This window comes from Microtus oregoni, unplaced genomic scaffold (assembly GCF_018167655.1).
Source record: "Microtus oregoni isolate MIOR12 unplaced genomic scaffold, Mior012 000046F_ref0000063, whole genome shotgun sequence".
Lineage (NCBI taxonomy): Eukaryota > Metazoa > Chordata > Mammalia > Rodentia > Cricetidae > Microtus > Microtus oregoni.
Window position 1 is genome coordinate 942,788 of NW_024543220.1, and position 21,347 is coordinate 964,134.

Here is a 21,347-nt window from a genome sequence, read left to right on the forward strand (position 1 = left end):
TATTAGCCCCATCAAAAAAAGAGGGGGATAGGGGGAGGAGGAATCAACTTCTGCTTACAACCTTTTGATGGCTTTCCAAGAAACTTGTCAGTTTTGTCAAAAAAAAAAAAAAAGAAGAAGAAGAAGAAGAAGAAGGTCTTTGCAGAACCTTCCCAGTGTGTCTGTCTGTCTGTCTTAGTTCCCGGTAAGAAATGGGTGTGACTAAGGGATGGGGAACATCAGGGCTGGTGGGGTCTGCCTGCATAGACTGGGCTGGATGGCTGAAGGTTGTTTTACTGTACTTCCCAGTGGTAAGCTTGGTCATCACAAAGACAAATACCTGATGCAAACCACTTAAGACAAGGATTTACAATGGCTCACAGTTCAGAGGCGGCACTCCATGCTTGGGTCAACCGACTCTGCGCCTATAGCAAGACCGAATGTCAAGATGGAGGGGCATGGGGAGGGGGAAATGCTCACCTCACAGCAAGCAGCTAAGGAAGCATGGGAGCCACAGGCAGCAGGCAAAGTCAAGATTCACCCTTCAAAGGCAGGCCCCCAGATCTCCTTCCACCAAGACTGACCTCCTAACAGCCTATTGGGTAGGAATTCAGCGGTAGCTTAGCTGTTGATGAAGTTAGCATCCTGATGATGCAATCACTCTCAAGGGCACTGCCACCTGGGCATCAGGACCTCACCAAATGAGCTTTGTGGGAAGAGGCCTCGAATACAAACCACAGAGCACAACATCAAATGATATAAAAGGGCGGAGAGTAACAGGAAGGCCGCCCCACTTCTCACCCCCACCTCCCATCTCCAAACCCCTGTCTGATGAGTTCCTTTCCTGTTCTGGCAGACTCTGGATCGCAGCATTCACCCCAAGCAGAGCCCTTCAGACAAACACACTTCCAAGCACACAGCACACAGTCCGGGCCCTTTTCTTCCTCACCATCAGAGGCGATCTATTTTCTCAGCACCTACACACCTGCTGCTTGAGTCCGAGCAGGTCCCATTATGTGAACAAATAAATCCCTATCTATTGTACCAGTCCCCACTGGGCAGCTGAGCGGCTTCTAGTCCTCTGCCAGGCCACAATCTACTCTTTGTCCGCTTGCCTCCTCTCCCTCCCCACTCCTTACACCTCCCCCCATCTCCGATTCCTGAACCCACCAAGGCATCCTTTTGGACCTTGGTGTTTTTCTCTTGGTTCTCTACAACAGCTTGGTCTTCCCTTTCTGGGGGTCATTACTCAGATGTCACCTCCCCAAGAACTACTCGGACCACTCATCAAAAATACTTCCCCTTGGGGGCTGGAGAGATGGCTCAGTGGTTAAGAGCATTGCCTGCTCTTCCAAAGGTCCTGAGTTCAATTCCCAGCAACCACATGGTGGTTCACAACCATCTGGAATGAGGTCTGGTGCCCTCTTCTGGCCTGCAGACATATGTACAGACAGAATATTGTATACATAATAAATAAAAAAAAATACTTCCCCTTGGGGCCAGGTGTGGTCACATTTAACGCCAGCACTCAGGGTGCAGAGGTGTTTGGGGTCAGCCTGGTCCACAAAGCAAGTTCTAGGCCCGCCTACAAGACACCAGAGCTTCACAGTGAGACCCCATGAGCAGGATACTGCGGCACACTGCCCAGCTAGGAGGGAGTGGAGGTGAGACTCAGTACTCAGCGGTTCAAGGTCAGCATCACAACAAGACTTCATTACAAAACACTAAATGCACTGGCCTTGGAGATAACACGAAATATGGTCAGTCCCACCTACTCAAAGTCAACAACAGACACTGCCATTTCAAGGCCTGTGTGGACTATGGAGTGCAATAACAGACGACAGCCTGGGTAACATTGAGATCCTGTCTAGAAACAAAAATAAAATAGAACTAGACATGGCTCAGTAGTAGAGCACTTGCGTTCAAGTCCCTGTACCAATAAATAAATAAAAAGTTTCCATTCCCATTTCTGCTTCTTTAATGATACATGTTTACTGTTCATCTGTAAACTCCATTTTAAAAAATGGTGTCTTTCTCTGTACTAAGTCCACAGCTGTATCCCCAGGACCTCCCAGAGCACTCAGACCATCAAAATAAAACACAAACTTTGTCAATGATTTCTCTCTTTTCTCTTCTTTCTTTATTTATTTATCTATTTATTTATGAGATAGGGTTTTTCTGTGTAGCCCTGGCTGACCAGAACTCTCTGTAGACCAGGCTGGCCTTGAACTCACTGAGATCCCTCTGCCTCTGCCTCCCACATGCTGGGGCTAAAGGTTTATGTCACCATCGCCCAGGGTGATGAATGCCTGCCTACAAGACACCAGCATCCTGATAGGGTCTTTGCACATATAATTGGAGCCAGCTCTCCAGGTGGCTTTCAGGTGAGAAAAAAAATCTCAGAAAGTAATTTCTCTCCTGAGAGACAAAGCATGCACTCAAATCCAGCTCTAACTAGACTCCACAGCATATTGTGTAAGCGGGAAAGTTAAAAGAGAAAACACGCCAGGCTGCATAATACATAATTAGAATTACCACATCTTAAACCCACTGGTATGTAGTTGAGGATAGGAAAAGTCCAACTTATAAACAAGTGTGGTTCCCTTATACCCTCAAATGGGCAGAACTGGCAATCATCCGACTCTCAAGGATTTGGTTTTTACATGTGTACTCAAAGTACTGGTAGATAGAAAGGCATCAGACGCATCGCTGAGTTCGGCGATTTCACAGTACTTTATGTGCTATCGTTTATGTGCCAATACTCCGCACTTAAACAGTATCTTTCTGATCTCTCGTCATCTAACTAGAAACTATTCACCAATTCCACGCACATCCCTTCTCTTTTCAAAACTCGAGCCTACCCAGGTATATACTCCTATGATCCCAGCAGGAAGAGCCTAAATTTGAGGCCAGCCTGGATTACAGAACTACACCTTGTCTCAAAAACAGGCAGAGTGCACATTCATTTGGAAGCCTGCCTTAGAAGCAGGGTTTGGTCAATGGGAGAGTGTTTGACCAGCACACACTACACCTGCCGCGCTGGTAAACAGTAGCAAACCTAGCGAGACAGGAAGATCAGAAGTTCAAGGTTATCTCCAGCTAGGCGGGGAGGTGGAGGTGACCTGGACAACTTGACACCTGTCAACACACACACACACCCCAAATCTAGTAATTTTTTTTCTTTTCTTAAAACTGCCTCATTACCAAAGATGTTTAAGGACCTAGCTATCTGTGGCAGGGTTCTAAAACCACACCCTTTTATACCAAGGTTCCTAAGACCACATTCTCCTTATTTGCTATTTTTGGACACGTTCCAAAGACAACTACTTTCTCCTTCCTCCTCCAGACAAAGCACTAACCATGCCAATGGTCACTGTAATGACATGTCACCCTCACTGACGAACAGGCACCCATCCAGAACCTTAGACAGTGAACACTGAACCTGCTTGCTCCTGAGAGCCAGAGAAAGACCACCCATTACTCTGACATGAAAATTCAAGTCCATTTAGTTCACTTCTTTGAGGCTCAATTTCCTCACTTAAGGATTAAATGAAACGATTTACTGCATTTTTTAGGGCAGTCTGTCAGACAGGAAACATCTGGCAAATGGCGAAGAAATAATCCAGCCATCAAAGAAGCAAAGGCGCTCTTTTCATCGGCGATTATTTCGTAAACTCAGAAACGTGTGTGAAGATACCAAGCAATGGTTAGAGGCTAGCAATTACAAGTCTGGTTTTGCTCGCCCTGGCAACTATGCTTCCTCTAAAACATTTCAGTAAGTAATCACAGCATCGCCTAACGTATTTCAGGAAACATTAAAACTAAGTGGACACATTCCCGTTGTCCCTATCAAAATTAAGAACAGGCCACACTCTGCAAATAAGAGTCAAAGAAAGATGAATAAGTAACAGAGCCGAATTCTTGGTAGTTACTAGAAAACAAAAGCCTAGTTTCTCCACGAAGTCCGTTCTTCCTCTCTGACCTCGGTGCAACCTATTCAAAAGCCTTCCACCCTACCTGAAAAGAGGCCTCCAATGGCTAAACCATGAGCCCTCTTCTTGGGTTTCATTTTTCTTCAGTTCAAATGTCCCATGATCCAAGGCCAAGGGACCGATGGTTCGAGGAGTACAAGTCTCCCCCCGCCGGGGGATCGCGTGGGCTGGACTGAGGCCACCTTCCCTCTAGGGTGTCCTCCCCCCCCTGCGGTGCACACAAGCCTCAGGACCGAGCAGCGGCAGCACCGGGAGCTCCGGTGGGGTCCGGAGGGGTCCAGCGGCCAGCCGTGCCCGCGCTGCCACACCCACCAGCTGCCCGAGCCTCCGGCACCCGAAGCTCCCCGCGCACCCAGCCGGGCTAGGGCCCCAAGCACCCGGACGCACGCAGACTCGCACCTGAGACCCGCCGAAGTACCTACTCCGCTATACTCGGGCTGCCAGCAGCCCCCGCCGCCGCCTCACCCAGCGAAGTGGCCAGAGCTTCCGGACCTCACGTGACCCAGTGTACGGGGGCATGCCGGGAGCTGTAGTCCGTCAATGCCGCTTCACCTGCATGCAGAGGGCGGGGACGGTGGCCAGAAATGTTAGCTGGAAAGAGGTAATGAGTGAGAGACATGATTTGAAAAGAATTGGAAGGCTAACCATTTTTTCAAAAAGAGGCTTTATTCTACTTTAGATTTTTGTTTCATTAAATGCAATTCACGGCTCTACACCCCATCGCCACTCCACCAAAATAAATCATGCTGATTAAGATTCCCAGCAGCGTCAGGCGGTGGCACACCTTTAATCCCAGCACTCGGGAGGCAGAGGCAGCCCTGTGAGTTCGAGGCCAGCCTGGTCTACAAGAGCTAGTTCCAGGACAGGCACCAAAGCTACAGAGAAACCAAAAAAATATTCCCAGCAGCAGGACTGGAGAGATGATTAAATAAATAACTCAGTTCATTTTTTTTTTTTTAATGGGGCTGGAGAGATGGCTCACTGACTGCTCTTCCAGGAAACAGGTCAGCACCCACATGGTGACTCACAACCACTACAAGTCCAAAGGACTCGACATCCTCTTCTGGTTTCCACGGCACTGCACAGACGACAGGCGTGGCATACACTTACAAAGATAAACACATACACAAAAATAGAAAGAGGCAGAGGAAGACGCCACTGCCGCCACCAAATCGCCTTTTGCAGGATGTCCAAGACCAGGTAATAAGAACGCTTCGTTATACTTTGAACACTCAGAACAGGAATCCAAAAATCATGATAAACACAAAACACACATCTAAGCATGTTCAAGAAACACCACCATAGGGATGTTGTGTCAGGTGTTGGGTTCACACGGGTCTGTGGAAGAAACAGGGTCACTTTAGGATGATTTGTAGCCTTTGAGCTTCTGGTGAACGGCTTGACTGTAGCTTTGCAAATAGCATTTTATTGTTAGACAATTTACACCTTAGCAAGTCAGTTTTCACACACCAAAACCTCATATCTGAAGCTCCCCAAAGAGACAAATGCCAAAGCAATTCCCAGTCACAGGACACCTCGGTTTTCTGAGTCCTCCCAGCAACCAAGTTTTGCATAGGCTTTGAACCCTTTAGGAAACACACAGATAAGATTTACATACTTCAAACAGAAGGTAGTGGACACAAAAGGCAGATCCAGGCCCAGGTGCTAACCCTTGAATCAAACCAGCTGCAAAGCTCTGCGGGAGCCAGCTCCAGTGGTCACGTGATAAATGTTGCTTTCTGGGGCACTCCTGGACCTGATTCAGTTCACAGTTACTCTATGGCATTGGTGATGCTGGCCAAGTTTCTCTCGACTTGCACACCACCTTTTAGCCAAGGCTTACCAAAGGCCCGATGGCTTCTGGTTAGGAAAGCTGAAGTCGCAGCAACAGACCCAAGATCCTCCAGCAGAAGAGAGGCTGACACAAGGAGCTAAAGCAGAAAGCCTTAGGGCCAGCCAAACCCCAACACAGAGACATCAAAATGTTTTTACAGCTCAGGATGCACAGGAAAGGGACAAGAGGGGGTGGAGAGCGGTTGCTCTTCCAGAGGACCTGGATTCAATCCCCAGCACCTACATGGTGCCTCATAATTGTCAGGTGAGCCAATGGGGGCTTTTTTTTTTTAAAAAAAAAAAGATTTATTTATTTAGTATACAATATTCTGTCTGTGTATGCCTGCAGGCCAGAAGAGGGCCCCAGACCTCATTACAGATGGTTGTGAGCCACCATGTGGTTGCTGGGAATTGAACTCAGGACCTTTGGAAGAGCAGGCAATGCTCTTAACCTCTGAGCCATCTCTCCAGCCCCCTCATAACTGTCTATATGGGTATTTGATATCCTCGTCTGACCTCCTCCAGCACCAGGCATGCACACGGTACACAAACATGTGTGCGAGCAAAACACCTTACACAGTTAAATAAAACAATTTGTTTATAAAGGGAGGGAGACTCAGGTAAGGGAGAAATATATCCGTCCAGGCCGATAACGGAAGCGCCTCGGTTTTAAACAGGTGTGGGCAAAAAGCAACACCTAGCAAGTGGATTTTCAAATTGTACGTATTTCAGCTTTTCCATTTGTGGATTTGAAAATGAAGTAAAAGGGGAGATGAGATACTGGAGATGGTCCAGTGGTTAAGGGCAGATGCTGTTCGTCTAAAGCACCCAAGTTCAGTTCCCAGCCCCATATCAGGCAGCTCACCACCTGCCATAACTCTAGTTCCAAGAGATCCTTTGTCTTAATTTGGTCTTCTCAGGGACCCGAATATGTCACACACACACACACACACACACACACACACACACACACGGCTCCCTCATTCACATAAATAAAAATTAAAAATCAATTAATTGAAAACCTAGAAGTGATGTAGAAAGGCAACCAGCAGGCTATTTTAACCCTTGATTTCCACCTTCAGGTGCCCTCCCAGTATGCAATGTGGTCTGGGTCTGAGCCAACTGGCTTTTTTTGGTTTTGACCATAATCATCACCAAAAGAAAGAAAAAAAAAAAGAAAGAAAGAAAGAAAACATTTGCAGTTCCCGCCAGTGACACTGACATTACAGTGTATTTCCCGCCCCAGCCCACATGTTTGTGGTGGATCTTGACCTCGTTTCCAGGTTAGGTTATGCGTGTGACAGAGGATCTCAAAACCACAGCCGGCAGCACGTTAGACAGTGTCTTGCTTGTACTCGCTCTAGATAGAGAGAAAAACCATACTCAAGCTTTGAGCTGCCTTGCTTAAAAGAGATATTTTCAAAAATCCTGTGTGGGTGGAATTCGGGGTAAGATGAGTCACAACTTAAAGGTTATTTGAAGGCCTCAGAGATACAGTGTTCTTGAACAAGGGACAATTGTCTCTTATTTCAGGGCTGCAAGACATGAATGCTGGGAACTGAACTCAAGTCATCTGGAAGGGCAGCAAGCGGCTTATCCGCAGACCCATCTTCCCTGCGTGAAAACCCAGTTCCTAGGATAGGCTCTGAGAAACACTTAATTAACAGAGTCCAGGACTGGTAGACTCTTTGGGTGGAAACAGAAAGAAATTCATCTCAGATCTTTGTTCCTACTGACAGCTTCAAGGACCAATCAATTCTAAGCTTTCTCACACTTAAAACTTAGCCTCTCCAGAGCCATCCAGTGGTGGCGCACACCTTTAATCCCAGCACTCAGGAGGCAGAGGCAGGCGGATCTCTGTGAGTTGGAGGACAGCCTGGTCTACAGAGCAAATTCTAGGACAGCCAGGACTGTCTCACAGAGAAACCCTGTCCCGAAAAATAAATAAATAAATAAATAAAAACAAAATAGCCTCTGTCGTGTGGTAGAACTTCTAATTGACCCTGTCTCAAAAAAAAAAAAAAAAAAAAAAAAAAAAAAAAAAAAGAACTTCTAATTGGGACTCTCTCTCACACACACACACAAGCAATAAGGCATCTTTATTTCATTTATTATTTTGTTTCTGTGCTGAGAACAGAACCCAGGGCCTTGCACTTATTAGGCAAGTAAATCCCCCACTGCTCTAAATTCTTTTGATTCGTGAGCTTTTCGTTTATTTGGTTTGGGGATTTTTGTTATATTATTTTGTTTTTTATTTTACATTCACTTATTTTGTCCGTGTGCGTGTGTTCACGCACGTACGCGTGTTCAGAGAACAACTTGCCCTGGGGGTAGAACTCAGGTCTTCAAGCTTGTCAGCAGGTACCCTTACCGACTGAGACATGAGACATCTTATGGACCCTTGTTGCACAAGCACCTGCTTTCTTCCAGTGACTTCTCGAGACCCAGATCAATATCCTCCTTTAACTCGATGTCATCTCGGTTATCAGCCTCCCTGCCCAGCCAAACAAGCAAGTGTATCGGGCAGGATGGAGGATGAAGGATGCAGAGCAAAAAAGGAACAGGGAAGCTTAACAGGTGTCAGTTGCGGGGAAGGCAGTTTCTCTGGGTTTTCTCCTGGTCTGATGAATTCTGGCAGGGAAGCTAGCTGTGTGCACTAGCCAGCATCTCAGCCAGAGAGCTTCGGGTTCCTTGCAGGTGGGAGGGATTGCCCTTGTTTCCCTTTCGCTTTCTCCAGCCACCAAACCTGACGCCAGGGGCCGGAACTACAGTTTCCACCGCGCGCGGCAAGGTAGGAGGAAGAAGGGCACTGAGGGCTGCAAAGGTAACAAGGAGAAAAAGCAAACACAACCTGCTCGCCAGCCAGCAAGGTGAGAGAGGGGACAGGTAAACAACAGGTGGACGCAGGGGAAGGTTGCAGGGATGTGGAATGGTGTCTGGAAGGAGCCGCCGGTTTCTCCTTGCAAGGTTTGTAGGGGGATTTTGTGGAATCCCAGGGGCTCTTTGATGGGGAGGAAGAGAATCGGGACTTGGGAACAATGTTTCAGCTCAAGTTACAGTGGTAAGATGCCGGAAGTAGAATGGTTTTCTTCAGTTGAAAAGACGCAGGAGAGTAAAAAAAGTGATTTGATTGTATCTCTTCTCTAGAGGATCGTTCCTCCTATGTGACCTCAGGGGCACCTAGAGTTCCTAGACCATTCCTTGCCTCTATAAAACCTTTGGTTTCTACCAAAGCATAGACTAGATATTTGTGTGTTTTTATTTGTCTGACAAAATAGACACTAGCATTTGCATGCATTTTCAATTGAGCTTTCCTAAGGCATCAGAGAAAACCAGAGAACAAATCAAGGAGAAATGAGGGTGTCTTATGATAAGAGCAGTTTACTGAACCTCAAGTTCAATCAACAAAGTATTTTGGATATTTTGGTCTCGTGACATATTTGGTAAGCAGACCTCACCAAATGTATGATGATTTAAATGCCTAGGTACCTGTCCTTTCGGGCATATGCTTGCTGCTCCAAATGTCTGCAGAGTTGTCATGTGAACTAGGAACTCAGCATGTTACAGAGCAAGGGGAGCCGGAGACTGACAGATAGGAATCCCAGGGAGCTAGGTTTCAGCTCCTAGAATGAAGAGCTGCCCCGGTTCACACTCGTTTTCAGGAGAAATCGAGTTCCTAGAGATTGAAGATATTTAAGCCCAGGTGACTGTTGAAACAGAGATGTTAAAAGTGGGAATGTAGTTCCAGGTAATTGATGCATTGACCAATGGTCCTCAGATCTCATCAGAGTCACCCGGGGAACAGGTACATGCGTATCTGTTGTTTTAATATTTTTAAAATATTTATTTATTTATTTATTATGTATACAATATTCTGTCTGTGTGTATGCCTGCAGGCCAGAAGAGGGTCTTATAGACCCCATTACAGATGGTTGTGAGCCACCATGTGGTTGCTGGGAATTGAATTCAGGACCTTTGGAAGAGCAGGCAATGCTCTTAACCTCTGAGCCATCTCTCCAGCCCCCTGTTGTTTTAGTTTTTGTGTGTGTTCATGTGTGTGCACATCATGTTGCAGCCGGAGATCAACCTCATGTATCATCCTCAGTGCCATCCTGTTTTGGAAACAGGACCCATCATTTGCCCAGAGTTCACTGTGTGGACTAGATTGGCTGAGCAGTGAGCCCCAGGGATCCTTTGGATCCACCTCCCCAGAGACAGGCTCACAAGCACATGTCACCGTGTCTGGCTTTCTTTCTTTTTTTTTTTTTTATGTAAACACATAAAATAAAAATAAATGTTTTTAAATGTTATTTGTTATTATCTTATGTGTATGGATGATTTGTTTGCATATATGTCTCTGTTCCGCATGCATGCAGTGCCCATAGAGGACAGAAGACAGCATTGGGTTCCCTGAAACTGGAGTCTCAGATGGTTGTGAGGTATCGTGTGGGTGCTAGAAACCAAACCTGGGTTCTCTGGAAGATCAGCCAATGTTCTTAACTACTGAGTCACCTCTCCAGCCCCATAAATTAAATATATATGTATATGTATCTATATAAAGAGATAGGTAGGTAGGTAGATAGATGGATAGATGATAGATAGATAGATAGATAGATAGATGGATGGATAGATGTAGTAGATCTGACATAAGTTCTAATAATATGTATTTTTAACTATCTCTTCCAGCTAATTCTGATAATCATTAAGTTTGGCAAATACCAACATTAGAAACCTTTAAGTTATTTTTTTTTCCATACTAGAATTTCCCATAGAGTTCTCCCCCACCCCCAAGTTTTACTATATAACCTTAGCTATCCTGGAACTTGCTATGTAGACCAGGCTGGCCTTGAACTCATAGAGATCTACCTACCTCTGCTTCCTGAGCACTGGGATTAAAGTTGTGTGCCCCCACACACCGCCCTGCCATATCATTCTCACTAAAGTTTTAGTTTTGAATATCCTCCAAATTTAATTTCCTGTTTGAGAAAAATGGAGTGCTACCCAGAGTAAAAAGGCCACGTGGGTGCTGGCAAAATGGTTCCAAGGCTAAAAGCACCAACATCCGCTTCAACCTCCCAACTGCCTATCACTCCAGTTTCAGGGGACCCACTACCTCTGGCCTCTTCTGTGTGCTCACAGACCTGTGAGTCTTCCTTAAACTGGCTTCCCAGGCAAATCTTGTCAGTTGTCATGAGTTGATGGGCAGCCAGGCTTCTAGTGGCTGCGGGCACGGCATCTACCTGACTGACAGCCAGGGAGCTCCTCCTGTAAGCATTCCCTCCACTACCCTGCTCTTTGAGTACCTCATCTTCAGAACTGGGGTTTTCTCAGGCCTCTAACTTGGTAAAGCTGACTACACTCTTTTCCCATCGAAGAATGGTCTTATCAGTGTGAGGGCCTTCCGGAAGCTGTGACCACTTATACCCGGGGTGTAGGCTTGTGGGGCAACTCCCTACACCTGAACAGGCATTGGCATCCCTCGCCCATGGCAGTGTTTGTCCTGTGAAAGCCACAGCTACCCCAGCTTGTCTTCTACTGGATCCCCGGTGCAGGAACTGAACGCTGTCTTTCCTCCCTGGGTCTGTTCTAGGAGCTCAGCCAGAGCCATGCGAGCAGCAGATGAGAACGTGGACTATTTGTTCAAGGTCATCCTCATTGGCGATTCCAACGTGGGGAAGACATGTGTGGTTCAGCATTTCAAGTCTGGGGTCTACACCGAGTCACAGCAGAACACCATTGGGGTGGACTTCACCGTGCGCTCCCTCGAGATAGACGGCAAGAAAGTGAAGGTCAGAGGGACACCGGGGTAGCTCCATTGTTTCAGCCAGAACCCCCATTTTAAGTAAGGTGTGAACACTTAACATAAGGTTTAAGAAGCCACCTAAAGGTCATAATTTCTACAAACCAAAAGTATGATAAGCAGTCAAAAGAGGAAAGACAAATTGGAAATATTTGCAATATGAGAAAAAACTAGCTTCTTTGGTGTAGCAAGAATTTTGATAAATGTCTAAGAAAAGCACCAGCAACTGTGCGATGGCACACACCTATAATCCCAGCATAAGGCAAAGGCAAGATGACTGAGGCCACCTGGGCCACATTTTGAGTACCAAGTCAGGCTGAGCTACATAGATAGTAAGGACCCTCAATAATAAACAGAGTTGGGGACTGGAGAGATGGCTCAGAGGTTAAGAGCTGTTCTTCCAGAGGTCCTGAGTTCAATTCCCAGCAACCACATGGTGGCTCACAGCCATCTGTAATGAGATCTGGTGCTCTCTTCTGGTGTGCAGGCAGAACACTGTATACATAGTAAGTAAAGAAATCTTTAATAAAATAAAATAAAAGGAACTAAATTAGGTAGTGCATGCTTTTAATCCTCGTACATGGGAGGCAGAAGCAATTGGATCTCTGTGAGTTCAAGGTCAGCCAGCCAACCCTGTCTCAAAAATAAACAGACAAAAGGCCAATGAACAAATATAAAAAGTGGCCACAGACCAGACAAAACTTGCTTCATAAATTTTTTAAGAATACAGTCAGAGCCAGCATGACAGCTTACCCCCAAGTCTGACGACCTGATTTCCTTCCCTGGGCCCTACTTGGTAGGAGAGACTCTGCTCTGACCTACACACGTGTAGAGGGCAACATGTCCTCGTGCACACAGATAAGCACTGTAGAGCAGGAAAAGTTCAGCTTGTAGGCTTATCTCTTGAGGGAAAGAGACGTTTACCATTTGCAAACTGGCGAGACTTTGCTCTCTGTAGAGCCAGCTTCACCCATATTCCCCAGAATTCATATTTTGTTTATCCCAGAACTTCCCCCTAAGTCTTGAGCATCACTTCTAAGTTAAGTAAAGCCATCCTTTATGAGTGACATCACTTGTACTTTATACAACAGCCTAAGCGACTTAAAAGATGGGGCTCCTCTTTGTAGTTAGTCCTTTGCTGTCCTAGAACTCACTCTGTAGACCAGGCTGGCCTCAGACCAGGAGATTTGCCTGCCTCTGTTCCCCAAGTGCTGGAATTAAAGGTGTGTGCCACCACCGCCACCTGGCAAATTCTCTGATGTCTTAGGCCAGGCCACTCCTAGCTCCCACAGGCATTATGTCCGTCTCAGTCATTCTCCCTAGACCCTAAATCGTGAACACTGTTCAACGGAGCCCATCTTTATGTAAGAAGCCATTTGTACTTTGGAAAGTCTCATGTAATCATGTCTTAAGCTTTGTTATACACAAAGGACTCGGTTAATTGACATCAGAAAACATTTTTCCAAAATTGTGCTGTGCTTAAACATGGCTAAAATAAACAACCTAGTGACAGACTCTAGAAATTTGTCCCTGCACTGGCTGGCTAAGTCATTCGTACCTCACCTGGGTCATTTCCCTGCTGACTGTGATGCTTGCAGGCACCCACACACGCAGGCGCATGCACACACACACACACACACACACACACAATGATTTTAAAAACATACACACTGGGCTGGAGAGATGGCTCAGAGGTTAAGAGCATTGCCTGCTCTTCCAAAGGTCCTGAGTTCAATTCCCAGAAACTCCATGGTGGCTCACAACCATCTGTAATGGGGTCTGGTGCTCTCTGCTGGCCTGCAGGCATACACACAGACAGAATATTGTATACATGATAAATAAATAAATATTTAAAAAAAACATAGACACTATTGAAAGGTGTATACGTTGGCGCTGATGTGGTCCATGCTTGGGATGATATTCTGGAGTACTGTGATAAGGATGCTACTGGATGCGAAAAGTCTGAGTGGTCCTTCAAAACCAGTGCAGTTCAGCCTATACCATCCCCTTTGCCAGGATTCCTCCCAATGCGTGAACTCAAAATATGAACCCAAAAATCTAGGCCAAGGGATGTCTGAGGTCAAAAGTCAAAAGAAAAGACCCAGGAATAAGTAATCCTCCCATCAGTGGGAGAGCCCCTCAGGGTGACCCTAAACCAGACAGCACATTTTGACCCCTCCCGGCCCTACTGAATCTGAATACATTGAATACGTGGGAATTTATTCGTTCTTTCAAAATGTATTTTATTCATTTGCTGTGTGTGCCTATGTGGGCACGCCTGCCACTGTGTGTATGTGAAAGTGGAGGAGAACCTGCCAGAGTTGGCCCTTTCCCTCCACCACGAGGGTCCCAGAGACTGAACTCAGGTCCTCAGGCTTGGCGGCAGCACCTTTACCCACTGAGCCATCTTGCCAGCCCACAGGAAACTATTTGTAAGGTGACTTAAATGAAGGACTGTCCATGTTGCTAACCCTCCTGTTATCTCTTCCGCCCTGCAGATGCAGGTATGGGACACAGCAGGCCAGGAGCGCTTCCGCACCATCACTCAAAGCTACTACCGGAGTGCCCACGCCGCCATCATTGCCTACGACCTCACGCGGCGATCCACGTTCGAGTCTGTCCCTCACTGGATTCGCGAGATAGAAAAATACGGCGCCGCTAACTTGGTCATCATGCTGATCGGTAGGGCGTTTCCAGGGCGGTCAACTTTGCTTGCCCCTCCTCTACCCACGCTCAGCTTGCTTTCCTCAGTAGTGCAGGATAAAATCCTAAAACTCAGAGAGCGAGGCCACCACAGCCAGCAAAATCATGATCCCCAGGAGGCAAAAAGGCTGGTGAGGGTTCAAACTTCAGGAGTCTGACCCCAGGTAGTTTATTTTAGGCATATTTAAGCACAGTACCATTTGGTGAAAACTTTCCTGGCGATAATTAACTCAATGCCATGTGCACAATAAAGCACAAAGTGAGATAAACATCGGACTGATTACAGGCTGGGCAGTGGTGGCACACGCCTTTAACCCTTGCACTTGGGAGGCAGAGGCAGTTGGATCTCTGTGAGTTCGAGGCCAGCTGGTCTAAAGCGTGTTCCAGGACAGGCTCCAAAGCTACAGAGAAACCCTGTCTCAAAAAACAAAAACAAAACAAACAAACAAAAAAAGGGTACAGCTTGCACACCCCCACCCCAGAGCTTCTCACCATGGGGATGAGCAGAGTAAACTCTATGAAACACTTGTCAGCGATCTGTAGGCACCTAGGTTGTGTCAATCACACAGAAAATACAAAAGAGCTTGAGGTTTAATAGACCCCAAATCTACCAGCGCACGCCTTTAATCCAACACTCAGGAGGCAGAGGCAGGCAGTCTCTGAATGCAAGGTCTGCCTGGTGTTCCAGAACAGCAAGGGTTACACAGGGAAATCCTGTGTAGAAATAAACAAACAAAAAAGCCCCAAATCCCCTCAAATGAATGTCAACTGGCCAATTCCACACTTATGGGTGTGGAAATTCCTAAGTGAAACTTTTTTAAAAGTACATTAAAGTTCACTGGAATTACATGTAATCCCAGGTCTCTGGATGATGATGAATTAAATTGAATGTGCGGGGGCCTGGAGAGACGGTTAGGTCAGTGAAGTGCGTGCTATAAGATCCTGAGGACATGACTTCAGATCCTTAGCTCCCAGGTCAAAGTCAGGGGCTATCGCCCAAATCTGTGGTCCCAGTGCTGGGAAACAGAAACAGGGAGAACCATGAAATTCATTGGCCAGACTGGCTATCTGAGTCAGTGAGTTCAAAGTCCACAGAGACCTTATCTCAAAAAAAAAAAGAAAAAAGTGAAAGCGTTTGAGGAGGCAACTTCTTCTTGTGGTAGGTTACACTGATGTCTGCCTTATAAGGTTCTTAGTTTTTTTGTTTTTTGTTTTTTTTGTTTTGTTTTTTTTTCTGAGACAGGGTTTCTCTGTAGCTTTGGAGCCTGTCATGGAACTAGCTCTTTTAGTCCAGGCTGGCCTCCAACTCACAGAGATCCACCTGCCTCTGCCTCCCGAGTGCTGGGATTAAAGGCAAAGGTGTGCACCACCACCGCCCGGCTGGAATTTTTCTTCTTTTTAAGCTGTCAATCAAAGGAAGGGGCTGGCATGAATGCTAGGGAAAAAATTTAGGAGTTCAGAATTTGCCAGATTCTGGTACATTTGGTGCTCTATAAGAGCCTCAGGGGCTGGAGAGATGGCTCAGAGGGTAAGAGCATTGCCTACTCTTTCAAAGGTCTTGAGTTCAATTCCCAGCAACCACATGGTGGCTCACAACCATCTGTAATGAGATCTGGTGCCCTCTTCTGGCTTGCAGGCATACACACAAACAGAATATTGTATACATAATAAATAAATAAATGTTTTTTTAAAAAAAGAGCCTCAGCAAGGCCTGGGCCACCATCTCTGGACTGTAACTATGCTGCCAGGTTCAGGCTAGCCTGGGCTACATGAGGACCTGTAACAAAGAACGCAGAAGGGGTGGGCAAGATGGCTAAGTGAAAAAGGCACTTGCCACCAAGCCTTAAGACCCAAGTTCAATTCCCCAAGAGAAACACCTCTTGAAAGTTGTCTTCTGACCTCCACATACATACTGGGGCATGTGAGTGTCCCACACTCCCAACACAAGACAGAAATGTACTTTTTTTCTTTTGTTTTGTTTTGGTTTTCAAGACAGGGTTTCTCTGTGTAACTTTGGCTACCCTGGAACTCACTCTGTAGACCAGGCTGGACTTGAATTCACAGAGGTCTGTCTGCCTCCCTAAGTGCTGGGATTAAAGGCATGTGCCACCACTGCCCAGCATATAAATGAAATTTTTTTTTTAATTTAAAAAAAATAGGGCTGGACGGGGCTGGAGAGATGGCTCAGTGGTTAAGAGCACTGGCTGCTCTTCCAGAGGTCCTGAGTTCAAGTTCCAGCAACCACATGGTGGCTCACAACCATCTGGTGCCCTCTTCTGGCCTGAAGGCATACAAGCAGGAAGAACCCTGTATACATAATAAATAAGTCTTTAAAAAAAAAAAAAAGACAGGCCAAGTGGTGGTGGTGCACACCTTTAATGCCAGCCTCGGGGGGCAGAGGCAGGTGGAACTCTGTGAGTTTGAGGTCAGCCTGGTCTACAATGTGAGTTCTGGGACACCTGGTCTTGAAAAACAAACAAATAAGCAAACAAACAAGAAAGAAGGGAAGAAAGGAAAGGAGGGAGGGAAAAAGTTCATTTTCAATAGACAGGTTGTGTTCTCAGTTATCTTTCCACACCTCCTCTGTAGGAAACAAATCGGACCTGTGGGAGAAGCGGCATGTCCTGTTCGAGGACGCCTGCACACTGGCTGAGAAGTACGGCCTCCTGGCTGTCTTGGAGACGTCCGCTAAGGAGTCCAGGAACATAGACGAAGTCTTCATCCTCATGGCCAAAGAGTTAATTGCCCGCAACAGCCTGCACCTGTATGGGGAGAGTGCCCAGCAAGGTCTTTCCCAGGATTCCAGCCCAATTTTTGTGGCCCAGGGCCCCAACGAGAACACCCGTTGTACTTGCTAAATGCGTGTGGGAAGCCAGAACAGAAGCCAGGGTACACAGACGCCAGTGTTTCCAGCCAGAACTGCAGGCGGAGCCTTACTCCTGGCCTGGATGGGCAGCACAGACTCTGAGGACAAGGGGATGCCGATGTCCTTAAGGACTCCTTGAGAAATGAGAACTTCAGGACCTGGGGGAAGAGGTTTAGGATGGACATTCCCCATCCTGGTTCTGTCTCCCCAACACCCCAAATGTTTTATAGTGGAGTTTTCTTCTCTGTTGTACAAAGACAGCAGTGATGGCAAGGAGAGAGTGGGAATATGGAGAGAGATATCGGAACAGTCTAGATTTGGAAACAGGTGGGGGAAGGCCTGTAATGAAAAACCAGAGTTGCCAGACTGGTGGCACACGCCTTTAATCCCAGCACTCTGGAGGCAGAGGCAGGCGGATCTCTGTGAGTTCGAGGCCAGCCTGGTCTATAAAGCAAGTTCCAGGACAGGAACCAAAGCCACAGAGAAACTTTGTCTTGAGAAACAAAAATAAAGGAAAGAAGGAAGGAAGGAAGGAAGGAAGGAGAAAAGCCAGTACTTTTTTTTTTTTTTTTTTTTTGGTTTTTTTCTAGACAGGGTTTCTCTGTGGTTTTGGAGCCTGTCCTGGAACTAGCTCTTGTAGACCAGGCTGGTCTCGAACTCACAGAGATCCACCTGCCTCTGCCTCCCGAGTGCTGGGATTAAAGGCGTGCGCCACCACCGCCCGGCAAGCCAGTACTTCTTGACAGTCACAGCCAGGTCTTCCCAGGGAGCCAGGGCTGTTGGCTAAAAGCCAGAAATGCCATCGTCCATCTTGCCAAATGGTCAGGAACCAGGAGGCAGATGGAACCGGCTCCACCCCTGCTGATCTGTTTGACCACGGGGATGGAAGAGATGCTTACCATGAGTTCCTAAAACAGCAAATTACCTACCACACAGAAGTCAGTTCTGTATTGAAATTAACTTGTCACTGGGCGGTGATGGCACACGCCTTTAATCACAACACTCAGGAGGCAGCCTGGTCTATAAAGCAAGTTCCAGGACAGCCAGGGCTACATAGAGAAACCCTGTCTCAAAAAGAAAAAAAAAAATTTAGCCGTGCGGTGGTGGCGCACGCCTTTAATCCCAGCACTCGGGAGGCAGAGGCAGGCGGATATCTGTGAGTTCGAGGCCAGCCTGGTCTACAAGAGCTAGTTCCAGGACAGGAACCAAAAGCTATAGAGAAACCCTATCTCGAAAAATCCAAAAAAAAAAAAAAAAATTTAGTTATTCTATCGATTATCTGCAAACCAGCATTGTGTCACTTCCTATAAGATGTGCCCAAAGAGCAGCTGATGCCTTCTTGTGATGGAGTAGCTGCCACTTCTGAACTACAAACAGAGGGTTTGAGTGTAGCTCCATGGTAGAGCGTTTGGTGAGCGTGTATAATGTCCTAGATTCAATCCCCAGCACTGCAAAAGTAAATGAATAAATAAACAATAAGACAACAGAAATAAACTGATACATACATAAAGAAGGGCCGGGATGGCAGTGAACACTGCAGTTCCCGCCCCCTGGGAAGTAGAGACTGGAGAATCAGAAGCTGAAGGTCCTTCTGGCTACATTACTGAATTTGAGGCCACTCAAGGTCTGCCTGAGACCTGGTAGGGTTTGGTGGTACAGGCCTGTAATCTCATTTACTCAAGATACTGAGGCCGGAGGACCAAAAGTTCAAGACCAGGGATGAAGACACGGCTCAGTAATCAGCAGGTCCAGCTCTTGCCAGGATTCAAGCTTGGATCCTGGTGCCTGTGTGGGGCAGCTCACAACCGCCTGTAACTCTTGCTCCCATAGATCTGATGCCCTCCTTAGGATCTGCCTTGGCTACAGAACAAGTTCAAGGCCAGCCTGGGCAATTTATCAAGACCCTAACTCAAACGGCTGAGGATAGATAGTGACAGAGTTCAAGTCTGAACCCTGGGTTCAGTCCCAACACCAGAAACCAACCCACACCAAAAGGAGACAAGGGAGGGTGCTATCGGGGTCACACCCAGCACAGAAGGGGTCCTTAGCTTTAGGAGTCTGAACCCCTGAGGGCAGCAGATACCTCTGAGACTGACAGAAGTTGGGTGAGACCCCTCCCTGGGGAGTCAGCAGGCCCCTGGTTTCCCAACTCCGGTGCAAAAGGGAAGCTGCCACTAGCTGAAGCATATGGGGGCCTCTCCACATCCTCTCGTCCTGCCGTGGCTTGGTGTCCCCCCCCCCCTTTCCCTGTCCTCTTTCTAGCACCCCAGCGGCTGTACTGAGATGGAGGGAGCACACACATCCTACAGGAAGCCAGTCCTTCAGGCCATCTCTGTCCTTCCCTCTTAGCCCGACTTCCCTAAGGCCAGCCTTATATTGTCCTCCTGTTTCTCCTGAGGACATCAGGTAGGAGTGGGAGCTTGACCTTAGCCAACAGAGGGAGACAGGATGGAACTTAGATTCTGACCTTCATAACGGGTCCACACATGAATTCACCATGGCAGGACAGGAAGAGCAACGGAGATAGCCTGTCTCATGCAGCTCCTGCCTGCTTAAGCGGGAGACACCTTACACCCTCTCACGCAAGCGTCCTGTGTGTGTGTGTGTGTGTGTGTGTGTGTGTGTGTATGTGTACGCATGCACACACGCACACGCAAGTGTTATGGCATATTCGTGGAGTCAGTTCTTTCCTACTCGTGGGTGTCAAAAATTGAACTCAGATTGTCCGGTTTGGTGACAAGTGCCACTACTCCCTGAGCTGTCCTTTGGGCTCACTCACAACATATTCCTAAAATGCAAGTTGCTAGGGGCATTCCCTCGGATTCTGGGTACTCATCAGCCTTCAGCCACCGAGAAAGTGCCCAAGGAGAAGCTAAGTTTGGCTCAGGTTCAGAGATTTCAGATTTCAGTTCACAGAGGGCCTGTGGTGGCACAGCAGGGGGGAAGCTGTGTGCTGGAGGCTGGCAAACAGAATGGAAGGGAGGGCTTACCGTCAGTCCCAAGATCTCTTTCAAGCCAAGCACTGATGACTTAACTTCCTTGTACTAGGCATACCCCCTAAAGGCTCCAGTTCCTCCTTCCCACCAACAGTGTCAACAACAAAGGCTCAAGTTCCTTCTCTCCAGACAGAGCTGTAACAAAAACTGCAAATTTGGTTCTTCTCCCTCACTGTTTTTGACCCTCCATGGACTCTCTCCCTCTCCAACAAATGTATACCGCTGTGATGTTCTGCACCATGATGTTATACAGCAAACAGGCCTCTCGCCAGGGCCAGCACTGTGACTTTTAACCCACGAGCTAAATAAACCACTTTTCTTTATAAGTTACCAAGCCTCGAGTATCTCATTACAGTAATGTAGATGGACAAAGCGAGCAGTCTGCTAAAAGTCAGGCGTAAAGGCTGGGGGATTAGTGCCAAGCATTCTGGAGAAGATGCCAGGTAATCGCTGTGACATGAGGTCAGGTAGCATGTCACCGTACAGGAGACACTTGGCATCCATGTCAGACTGAAGACTGGAGAGTCTCTCCAGCAGAAGGCCCACTGTGTCTGCCACATGAGACGGCTCTCCATGCTGCCTGTGAACACCAATACTTCACCCGCTGCTTGTAGAGCCCGCTTATGGAACCTGAGTTGTTTCTTCAAGGCCATGAGACGGTAGTCTTCTAGTTCTGTCATTTCTTCTGTGGTAACAACTCTTCTTGGAATTCTGGGAAAGACTACGGAGGACTACCCATCTTCCTTTTCATTTTCATAACTGTCACTTAAGACCTACTGTTCTCCCAATTTACCAAAAAAAAAAAAAAAAAAAAAAGTAATTTTTGGGTTGTTGTTGTTTTTTTGGTTTTTGGGGGCTTTTTTGTTTTATTTATTTGTTTTTTTTTTTGGTTTTTTTTTTTTTTTTGAGACAGGGTTTTTCTTAGCTTTGGTGCCTGTACTAGAACTCACTCTGTAGATCAGGCTGGCCTTGAACTCACAGAGATCCTCCTGTCTCTGCCTCCTGAGTGCTGGGATTAAAGGCGTGTGCCACCAAAAACTAAGGGAGATGGATGGGAGACTATGTCTTGGCGGTAGGGCACTTGCCTAGCACGCAGTAGGCCCTGGGTTTAAGCATCAACATTCTAAATTAATGAACAAATAAATGATTAAAGAGGTAAACAAACAACTTTTGAGAGA

General features: G+C 46.9%; 1 protein-coding gene across 1 annotated transcript; it reads left to right on the forward strand.

Moving 5' to 3' along the window:
* Window positions 1-4,488: 4,488 nt before the first annotated feature.
* On the forward strand, window positions 4,489-17,663 carry LOC121435645 (ras-related protein Rab-19-like). Its single transcript, XM_041635114.1, has 5 exons — window positions 4,489-4,579; window positions 8,542-8,674; window positions 11,395-11,593; window positions 14,103-14,286; window positions 16,897-17,663. Exons 1-5 carry the CDS (start codon window positions 4,489-4,491, stop codon window positions 17,163-17,165), a joined length of 876 nt encoding a protein of 291 aa, XP_041491048.1. The 3' UTR covers window positions 17,166-17,663.
* Window positions 17,664-21,347: the final 3,684 nt, after the last annotated feature.